This window comes from Eriocheir sinensis, chromosome 55 (genome assembly GCF_024679095.1).
Source record: "Eriocheir sinensis breed Jianghai 21 chromosome 55, ASM2467909v1, whole genome shotgun sequence".
NCBI lineage: Eukaryota > Metazoa > Arthropoda > Malacostraca > Decapoda > Varunidae > Eriocheir > Eriocheir sinensis.
In genome coordinates, this window is record NC_066563.1 from 11,979,130 (window position 1) to 11,990,241 (window position 11,112).

The following is an 11,112-nucleotide window of genomic DNA, read 5'->3' on the forward strand; positions in this document are numbered from 1 at the left end:
TTGAGTCAACACGAAATATAATTAATACACAAAATTTTCTTAGTTTTCCAAATATTCATAAATATTTTTTATTGTTAAGCATTTACAAGTGCCTTACGCAGTATTGTGGAGGTCAGCCTTTCAGACTGGTACACACATCATACAACATTCGAGGTAATGATATCAATCTCATATGTCCACAGTTCAGAACTTCTCTCTTTAAGCACAGTATATTATACTCAGGTCCCCAAATGTGGAATTCATTGCCTCTACATATTAAGACTCTTCTCAATCATATAAATTTATCCATTTAAAAAAAATCTGTGAAAACTTATTTATATAATTGTCAAAGTAGTAATCAAATGTAGTGTGTGGTTTGAACTTAGTTTCACAAGTGTAATGCTCATTATTATTATTATTATTATTATTATTATTATTATTATTATTATTATTATTATTATAATTGATATTGTTATTGTTATTCTCAGCAACATATTATTATAATTATTCTTATTGTTCTATACGTTAGTTAGTAATATATTAGGTACCAATTTTGTGCCAATGTAAACATTAAATAAAATAATATAATTCCATGTCTGTCGGGAAGCTTCGGCTTGACAGGCTGTACCATTGCCATGTTTTATGTTATGTTTATATAACAATATTCTTATATTTTAAAGGCAATAAATATTTACTTACTTACTTACTTACTTACTTACTCTTCCCTCTCCACCACATCTTGTACTTTTCTTCCTCACTTTCTATCATTCTGCTTCCTTCATCCTTAAATTGCACTTCCTGCACACAACAAAGGTCAACCTTTCTCCCACCCAGAATCTCCACTACCTCCCTGCTTCTTCCTCTCATCGTTCCCACATTCACCGTCCCTATTCTAAAACTAAGTCCGGAGATTTTTCGCACCCCCTGCCCACTCAAGGGCTGCCGGGTACTAGGGGCCATATTCTGTAGTCGAGCCATTATCAGTTCTTGGAGCAAACTTTTCCAGGTGCATGCCCTTGCTAACCTAACCACCTATTTTAAGTGGTGGCTCTAGTCTTTGGCTGAACTTTATATATATATATATATATATATATATATATATATATATATATATATATATATATATATATATATATATATATATATATATATATATATATATATATTCTGGTCAGCGCCATCTTCCTCCCAGACTCCAACGCGACAGGACCTCCCTCTCCATCCTTCCGTGCCACGTTGTACATCGTGGTGGTCTTTCCAGCCTTGTAATATCCACAAGTCAGTGTGACTGTGTACTGCAGGCGAGGGAAGCCCTTGGAGGTAAGATACGAGAGGCGGGCTGTTGCTGGAAAGTACGAGAAGAGGACAGAAGGACTCCAGTGCCGAACGGAACTCGCGGTAGATCAGGGTGGCTTCGGCTTCGCCCACCTACAGTTAAGTACTGTTATTGCATAGGATGTTTTAAGATAGTTAGCTAGGTTGCTGTGTGCCTGGAATTAATTAATTATTCCTTATTTTCCAGCGAGTTTTCTTTGTTGTTTTAAATAAACTTAAGAGCAGGTTCATCTGGTCTTTGCTTGTCCTTGTGGTAGTGTGATTGGTCAAAATTAAGTGACTAAAAGGGGGCTGTGAGTCTGAGAACTCAATTTTCAGATTCTTTACTTTATTATTTATTGCTGAAAATTTTACGAGGTCTCAAGAAGTCCAGACCTTTCAAGAACCCCTCCCGCCATATATATATATATATATATATATATATATATATATATATATATATATATATATATATATATATATATATATATATATATATATATATAGATAGATAGATAGATAGATAGATAGATAGATAGATAGATAGATAGATAGATAGATATAATTTTTCAGTTTCACTTTTAACTGACGACACTTCAATCATCTTTCTTATGTCAGCATTTATGATTCTGTCTCTTCTTGTCTTATCTACTATTGCTCTTAAAGTTCTCATTTCTGATGACTGAATCCTGCTCTAGTCCCGAGATGTTAATGTCCAGTTTTTTTAAGCATAGCATATGCTTAAAAAAATACAGTACCGTAATTTAGTACCGACCCGGGAAATCACACTCGTATTGTACTGGTAGGCTAAAATATCGTACCGTAATTTCGTACCATGCATACATAATGCTGATATGATAAATCATACACATATAGTACAGCATCTACTACGTTATTTCTATAACAGGTTATATTTCATTGCATTCAATATACTATGAATATCAATAAACTAGGAAAATTATATTACTCTAAAAATACAATTACACCTATTTACAGACGCACTATGTGTTGCAGCGCAGCGACATTATTGCATCAATTATGTCTGCCTTTAGGCTTAGACGTCGCTCATTCATTATAAAGCGCAAGTCCGAGAAGGTCCTTTCGACGCTGGTTTGCGTCACAGGAAGCCCGACTGCCACATCAGCAATTTTTTATAGTTTAGAGTGAGGATGACAGTGCCAGCATTTCACCCACCCACTCCACATGTACAAACCACACCAACGTAACTCAGGTCCTCACGTGCACCATCACACCCACTCCACTTATGCACACCACACCAACGTTATTCTTCTTTTTTTTTTTTTTTTTTTTTTTTTTACAGCAAAGGAGACAGTCCAAGGGCACAAAAAAAGGAAACATCAACCAAAAAAGCTCGCTACTCGCTGCTCCTAAAAAGAATCCAAAGAGGCGGCCGAAAGATAGGTCAGCTTCGGGAGGAGAGGTGTCCTGATACCCTCCTCTTGAAAGAGTTCAAGTCGTAGGCAGGAGGAAATACAGATGAAGGAAGATTGTTCCAGAGTTTACCAGCGTGATGGATGAAAGAGTGAAGATGCTGGTTAACTCTTGCATAAGGGGTTTGGACAGTATAGGGATGAGCATGAGTAGAAAGTCGAGTGCAGCGGGGCCGCGGGAGGGGGGGAGGCATGCAGTTAGCAAGTTCAGAAGAGCAGTCAGCGTGGAAATATCGATAGAAGATAGAAAGAGAGGCAACATTGCGGCGGAATTGAAGAGGTAGAAGACTATCAGTATGAGGAGGAGAGCTGATGAGACGAAGAGCCTTAGCCGCCACTCTGTCCAGAAGAGCTGTGTGAGTGGAGCCCCCCCACACATGAGATGCATACTCCATACGAGGGCGGACAAGGCCCCTGTATATGGACAGCAACTGTGCAGGGGAGAAGAACTGGCGGAGACGGAACCGAACGCCCAGCCTCGAGGAAGCTGATTTAGTAAGAGATGAGATATGAAGTTTCCAGTTGAGATTTTGAGTTAAGGATAGACCGAGGATGTTTAATGTTGAGGAAGGTGATAGCTGGGTGTTGTCAAAGAATAGGGGATAGTTGTTTGGAAGATTGTGTCGAGTGGATAGGTGGAAAAACTGTGTTTTTGAGGCGTTGAAGGAAACCAGGTTCTTCTTGCCCCAATCGGAAATAATAGTAAGGTCTGAGGCTAAGCGTTCTGCAGCCTCCAGCCTTGAGTCGTTAAGTTCCTGAAGGGTGGGTCTTCTATTAAAAGAAGTTGAATAATGCAGAGTGGAATCATCGGCGTAGGAATGGATAGGACAGTTCGTTTTGGAAAGAAGATCATCAATGAACAACAGAAAAAGAGTGGGAGATAGGACAGAACCCTGTGGGACACCACTGTTAATAGATTTAGGGGAAGAACAGTGACCGTCTACCACGGCAGAAATAGAACGGTCAGAAAGGAAACTGGAGATAAAGGTACAGAGAGAAGGATAGAAACCGTAGGAGGGTAGTTTAGAAAGCAAAGATTTGTGCCAGACCCTATCAAAAGCTTTTGGTCCAGCGCAATAGCAAAAGTTTCACCGAAACGGCTAAGAGAGGATGACCAAGAGTCAGTTAAGAAGTGTTGTAACCCCTATCCGGGTCACACAGGGGAGACGACACACTGTTTGTACTAGTGACACTTGACTTAAAATTCTGGTACTTTAGGAGTATTTAAAGGGGTTCGTAAATGGGGTGATGAAACGGTGTCGCCTTTCTTATATGTATTTTATTCTACCTTAATACTACTTAATATTACAAAGGGTAACAAAATTGTTTAAACCAGCGACTGGCTTACGAGACTCAATAAGTCTTCAGGTTTTCTTTCACTATTGGTTACTGACGTTAGCACTGGTATAATATTGAGTAAAAACTCACACAATAAAGTATCACAGAAATATAATCCTAAATAAAACTAATATAATAGAACACAATAGATATGTTAGATACGCTTTCCTCTATGGTATAACTTCACTCCATACTCACAGTAGCAAAGATGAGTGTTCTGCCCATGTTGTCTAGGGAAGGACAACTGGGTGTACAGCAAACGAGTAGAGTGCTGGCTGATCTGAGGTCTAGCCTGAATAAATGCTTCTTATATAGGCATGACATACATACAGACATCACGAGGGTAACACGTCAGGCGTGTGAGTCTTACATCAAACTCACATCAAGCTCATACAATAATCTACCTAACCGACATGTTTAATAAGATTGGCTCACACTCGATTTTAATCCTTAGTGTAGCTGTCACGCGGTGACGCAGCTTTGTTGTCATAACATTTTGTTCCGCGGTTGATCGTGTTTTGGCTTAGGGAGATAAGCGGGTGCGTTAATGGGCCATTGTGTATAGGTTGGTAAGTAAACAGTGCGTTTGAGGACAGTCATGTGTTGGCTAGCGGTGCATATGTGAATACCCTGTGGTTTCGTATGTCTATATTTCGGAGTCCGTGTTGTGCTTTAGCGGTCGATACCGCTGTCGTCATCGGAAAATATTGCTGGTGAGGATGATGACACTACGGCTACCGGAGCGAGTGGTGTCGCGACCCGCGGGGCACCACATACCCCCCCCGTTAAAATCACGCCACGTCCTCGTGGCACGAAGCGTTCCGTCGGGCGGACGACCATGGAGGACCAAGACGGGGATGGCGGGATCGCGGGGGAGGAGTCCGGCGAGAGACGGGACCCGAAGAGACTGAAGAAGGCCACCCCACCGGCGACGAAGACGACGCCGAGGAGGAGCAGCCACCCCCACCAAGGGAGGAAGGGGTCGAAGGCGGGGACCGGGGAGACGGATTCCTGGAGCGCGTGAAGTGCTGGAGGGAGGGCCAGCGGGGGGGCCAGAGACGACCCGGGCGACGGCGGCGGGGAGGGGAAGGGGCCAAGGGGAGTCCTGGCCAGGAGCAATGAGACCACGTCACGTCCGATGTGGAAGGGGGCGCGATGAACCGTCAGCGGGGCGTCACCGTCAATAGTAGCAGAGGCAGGGAGGCTGAAGGCGTCGGAGTGGGCACTACAGCCTATACCGAGGCTGAGGAGACCCGTCCCGTTGATGGTCTGCTTGTATTTGGAGACCGGGCTGTCCGGGCAGACCATGGTGACCACCTGGGGGGTATCGGTAGCGAAGACCCAGCCCGCAGGAGACGGGATGAAGACCGGGGGGAAGATTCTGAGGAGAGACTTAGAACACAGCGAGAGGGCGTCTGGGCGATCGAGAAAGAGAGCGATCTCGCAGCGCCGGACAGAAGTCGAGTAGACAGGGGCGACAGGGGGACATACATAGAGCAGGTGGTGTTTAGTACAGCGGTCCAAGGAGTCTAAGAGCATATAGTGAGTGCGGTCTTCAGAAACCGCAAGGTAAGTGGAAAGCGTGTCGGTGTGCAGAAAATATGGCGTGCCCTCAAGATGAAAAGGCAACGCGTCCATTTTAAACACATCGAACACGTCAGAGGGATCCCCTTTCATGGGGATTTGTAAGTAGAAGTGAAGGGTTCCTGAGGAAAGCGTACCTTTAGAAATAACCCTAGAGACATCTCTATACAATGCTAAATATTCATGTGCTGCAGGGAACAGTAAGCCTGGGTAATGGAGTGACGCATTGCTGAGCACACGAAATAGTACATCATTTGGAAGGAGGAGAGGGGAAACCTGCGTTTGGGACAGCTGCTGAAGGCCAAGCTTGAGATTCAGAGTATCATGATTCAGGTCACTAAGTGCCAACTGAATGAGAAGGATAGTCTCCAAAATACGCATTTCCCCTTCAATTTGCAAGGTTCTTAATGAGAACTGACGGATAATAGCTGAGGCCAAAGCCGAGGCGGACTCTAGACGGGAGATGGCAGAATGAACATGGCGGAGGTCCCGAACTGTGGCGTTGAGGACTTCCTGATGGAGGTTAAGTTGACGTCTCTCGTCTGTGGACAGAGTGTAGAGCTGGGAGAGCTTCCCGTGTATCACATCTATTTGGGCCTGAGTGGCCGTACCGAAAAGGAGGTTTGCTACCGAGCCAAGGAAATCCACGGCCCCTCGCTTCTGGCGAGTCCGAAACGGGCTCCCATCTCTACCACTCATAGCCGACAGAAAGCTGTTAAGATCTTTGAATAACTTTGCAAACTCAATGTGAAAAGAGTCTAGAGTGCGCCTGAGCAGACCAACAGTAGGGAACGATTGATTCATATGTTCAATCGACCATGAAACTTCCGCTGTTAGATTTGCCACGTTGATGAGAGGACGTTGGATGTCGTCCGTCTTGATGACAACGGGGACGACATAGTACCGTCCTGTCAACAGCATCTTAAAGACTGGGGAGAAGACGAGGCCGGGACGAATGGGTTGCTCCCGGGAGGGATCAAGGGAAGACAAGGAGAGGGCAACACCCAGGATCTGTAATTATAGGGGGCATCAGTTCGTTGGGCGTTGGCGATACTCAAGAGGGCGTTCCATGACATTGGGGAGAGAAGGGGGTACCGCATTGGAGCGTAATGAGCGACTGACACAGGGCTCTGAAGGAGCTGAGGGAACCAATGAGGGAGCCTCTGAAGCATCTGAGGAGACAGGAGCCGGTGAGGAGAGCTCGGAAGGAGCTGAAAAGGACAATGGCAGCGGCTCCTCGGGGGAATAAGTCATGGGGAGTGGGTCCACTTCTACTACTTGATCAGGGAGAGGGTATGCACGTCTGACATTAGGAGAGTCATGGAAGCCAAGAGAGTCCTCGTGAACGACCTGAACATTATTGGTGTGAACTGTCTTGATCTTACCACCTCTAACATGACGCAGTCGTAAGACTACAGGGCTTATTTTTTCTAGCACCCTAAAAGGTCCATTGAACAAGGGCTGGAGCTTCTTTGGCTCGCCCTTTGTACATACATGCCTTAAGTAGACCCGATCTCCTACTACCACCTGTTTGGGTTTGGATTTCCTAAACATTCTTTCTGACTCCTGCCATCCTATATCTATATTGGTCTGACATAATTTATAGGTTCGCTGCGCGACACTAGAAGTAAATGCTTTATAGCTGTCGACATCATAACAAGGTTGAAGTTTATTCTCAAGCACTTCAAAAGGAACATTTGGGTCCCGAGAGAAAAGCAAGAAAAATGGTGAATCTTTCAGAACACGATGGTAGGCAGTGTTGTAGGCGTGTGTTGCAACCGGAAGCATTTGGTCCCAGATACCGCGATTGTCCTCGCACAAAGTTCTCAAGATATTTATTAAGGTGCCGTTAGGCCTTTCTATCACACCGTTTGCAGACGGGTGATAAGGAGTTGTCCTTAGATGATAAATCTGTAACAACTGAGTCAACTCTCGTAAGAGAGTGTTGACGAACTCCTTTCCTTGATCCGTGACTAGAATCGGCGGGATGCTGTGTACACAGACTACGTTCTTGTAGAACGCAGCTGCCACTTCCTTGGCCGCCTTCGTACGAAGGGGGGTTGCTACCAAGAAGCGTGACAGGACGTCTATCACTGTCAGTACATACCTATAGCCTTCGTCTGAAACAGACAAAGGTCCGACAATATCCATATGGACTCTGTCAAACGGTTGGCCAACCTCTGGATACCTCATAAGTGGAGCTGGCGGGGATCCCCTCTTCTTAAACCGACAACAGACAGGACAAGATCTGACATATTGTTCCACGTCCGCCTTCATTCCCGGCCAGTACGCAAACTTGCGACAACGTGCCAACGTAACCTTAGTGCCTCCAGAGTGACATACCCTGCCGTGCCTGGTAGCAAGGACGCCACGTTAATAGCGTATGCTTTCACTGGTACTTCCTCCATCTCGTCTAAAGTAGGTTTATGGTCGGTTAGTCAATCTTCTGGGTACGGGCTCATATCGTCCGCAGCCAGGGAATGAACTTCCACTGGGTAGGCGCCCACCATTACACTAAACTGCCCAGGTGTGGCCAGCGGTGCAGCTACCACATTTTGTCTCCACATAAATTCTAGGCCCAACAAAACTGCTGTTGGTAACACTATACCTTGTGATATTACTACAAATTTTTCTATTATTTCTCCGTGCCCAAAGTCTACTACTACTTCGGCTATTCCTTTATTAGGGATTGGAGTCCGATCTACCCCTTGTATGGAGAGAGGTTCTGTAACTATCATCTTCCCGCCTACCTTCCTAAATAAATCTTCTTCTATTAGGGACGCTCCTGCTCCTGTGTCTAACATTGCGTAAACCATCTCCTTTTGTGCATTAGCGCCTACGCACAATCTCAACGTGAGGGCGTTGGTAGGGCCGTGGACTGCCGCAGCTACTCTGGGGTCGTTTTTTTTTTGTTCTTCTCGTGGTCAGGGTTGACCCAGGAGCTACGGGGTGAGGGACCGGCCGTGTACTCCGGGCGCCAGGCAGCGCAAGGCGAGACAGGCTGACGCCTGTTTCGAGTGGGCTGGTACTGAGGGTACCGAGAACCCGGTGGTGGTGGTAGGCACCCTATACTGCCTTCCATATGTGCAATCGCGAGCCATGTGTCCTACATACCCACAAGCATAACATGTAGGTGGCGTGGGCGCGTTCCCATATGGGCGTGCAGGTGGCGCGGCGTGCCGTCCTCCCCTTTGGGGTATCGGGTAACGTGACTGGCCTGGAGGGCGTGGAGGACGGGCTTGTGAGACATGTTTGGGTCCGGATGCCTGGGTGGAACAGACGTTCAGCACTTTTATTTCTTTGGCGATATCGGCATCGGATAGCTTCGACTCTGGATAAGCTTTAATATACTCATACCCTTTCTTTAATACTTTCTGTGGGTCCCCCTTTTCTTCCTCCGTTAGGATGAGTAAGAAGGCCGGAGGGAAAGCCTCTCTGAGCCGTAAAGCTGCCGTCTCATTTAGCAAACTGGCATGGGTAGGTTTGAGAGCGATCAACTCGTCTCTCAATGTCTCTAGCCGAATGAGGAAGGTGCGGATGTTTTCTCCTGTCCGCCGTTTTGCCTCTCCCAATTCTTTTTGAAGGACCTCAAAGGTCCTTACTGTGGGAAACACACGTAGGAAGTCTTCCTTTACTTTTTCCCAATCCTGTCCACATCTAGTGATACAACCGAGGAGATGATCGCGCGCTGCTCCCAGGGCATATTGTTTGGCTAACTCAATCTTTCCGGTAGTGTCCCAATTTGCCTGTGTCCGGCTTTCAATATCCTCTATCCATTTCTTTGCTAGCTTATGACATGGGAGGTTTGGTGCTTTGCTACTTTTTTCTTCTCCACCACAAAAATATAAGAGTCCCTGCACTCTACTAAAATCATTCAAGGTATGACGGCTAAGTAGCGTGACAAGATCATCATGGGCAAGGGTGATCGATTTTCCATCTTTGGAGGAGGTTGGAGGATCCTCGCTTTGGTCTGGCATATTTAACTCTAAAGTCTTGTTCCCGTAATCCCAAGAATAACTGTCTTCTCCCTCGCTTTCGGATGTGGACATACACCAGTACAATACTAATATAAACCAATATAAATCGCAAGTTTCACCACAAGTTTCACCACCCCACACCTGACACCAATGTTGTAACCCCTATCCGGGTCACACAGGGGAGACGACACACTGTTTGTACTAGTGACACTTGACTTAAAATTCTGGTACTTTAGGAGTATTTAAAGGGGTTCGTAAATGGGGTGATGAAACGGTGTCGCCTTTCTTATATGTATTTTATTCTACCTTAATACTACTTAATATTACAAAGGGTAACAAAATTGTTTAAACCAGCGACTGGCTTACGAGACTCAATAAGTCTTCAGGTTTTCTTTCACTATTGGTTACTGACGTTAGCACTGGTATAATATTGAGTAAAAACTCACACAATAAAGTATCACAGAAATATAATCCTAAATAAAACTAATATAATAGAACACAATAGATATGTTAGATACGCTTTCCTCTATGGTATAACTTCACTCCATACTCACAGTAGCAAAGATGAGTGTTCTGCCCATGTTGTCTAGGGAGGGACAAGTGGGTGTACAGCAAACGAGTAGAGTGCTGGCTGATCTGAGGTCTAGCCTGACTAAAGCTTCTTATATAGGCATGACATACATACAGACATCACGAGGGTAACACGTCAGGCGTGTGAGTCGTACATCAAACTCACATCAAGCTCATACAATAATCTACCTAACCGACATGTTTAATAAGATTGGCTCACACTCGATTTTAATCCTTAGTGTAGCTGTCACGCGGTGACGCAGCTTTGTTGTCATAACATTTTGTTCCGCGGTTGATCGTGTTTTGGCTTAGGGAGATAAGCGGGTGCGTTAATGGGCCATTGTGTATAGGTTGGTAAGTAAACAGTGCGTTTGAGGACAGTCATGTGTTGGCAAGCGGTGCATATGTGAACACCCTGTGGTTTCGTATGTCTATATTTCGGAGTCCGTGTTGTGCTTTAGCGGTCGATACCGCTGTCGTCATCGGAAAATATTGCTGGTGAGGATGATGACACTACGGCTACCGGAGCGAGTGGTGTCGCGACCCGCGGGGCACCACAGAAGGCTAGGAGATCACCAGTAGAACGCCCCTTGCGGAACCCATACTGGCGATCAGATAGAAGGTCAGAAGTGGAAAGGTGCTTTTGAATCTTCCGGTTAAGGATTGATTCAAAAGCTTTAGATAGACAAGAAAGTAAAGCAATAGGACGGTAGTTTGAGGGATTGGAGCGGTCACCCTTCTTAGGTACAGGCTGTATGAAGGGATACTTCCAGCAAGAAGGAAAGGTAGATGTTGACAGGCAGAGGCGAAAGAGTTTGACCAGGCAGGGTGACAGCACGGAGGCACAGTTTTTAAGGACAATAGGAGGCACTCCATCAGGTCCATAAGCCTTCTGAGGA

At 45.4% G+C, this 11,112-nt stretch overlaps 1 protein-coding gene across 1 annotated transcript; it reads right to left on the bottom strand.

Moving 5' to 3' along the window:
- Window positions 1-4,739: 4,739 nt before the first annotated feature.
- Window positions 4,740-10,275, bottom strand: LOC126984083 (uncharacterized). Its single transcript, XM_050837492.1, has 2 exons — window positions 10,198-10,275; window positions 4,740-6,677 (listed from the first exon to the last, which is right to left on the bottom strand). Exons 1-2 carry the CDS (start codon window positions 10,222-10,224, stop codon window positions 4,755-4,757), a joined length of 1,950 nt encoding a protein of 649 aa, XP_050693449.1. The 5' UTR covers window positions 10,225-10,275; the 3' UTR covers window positions 4,740-4,754.
- Between the last annotated feature and the right edge of the window lie 837 nt (window positions 10,276-11,112).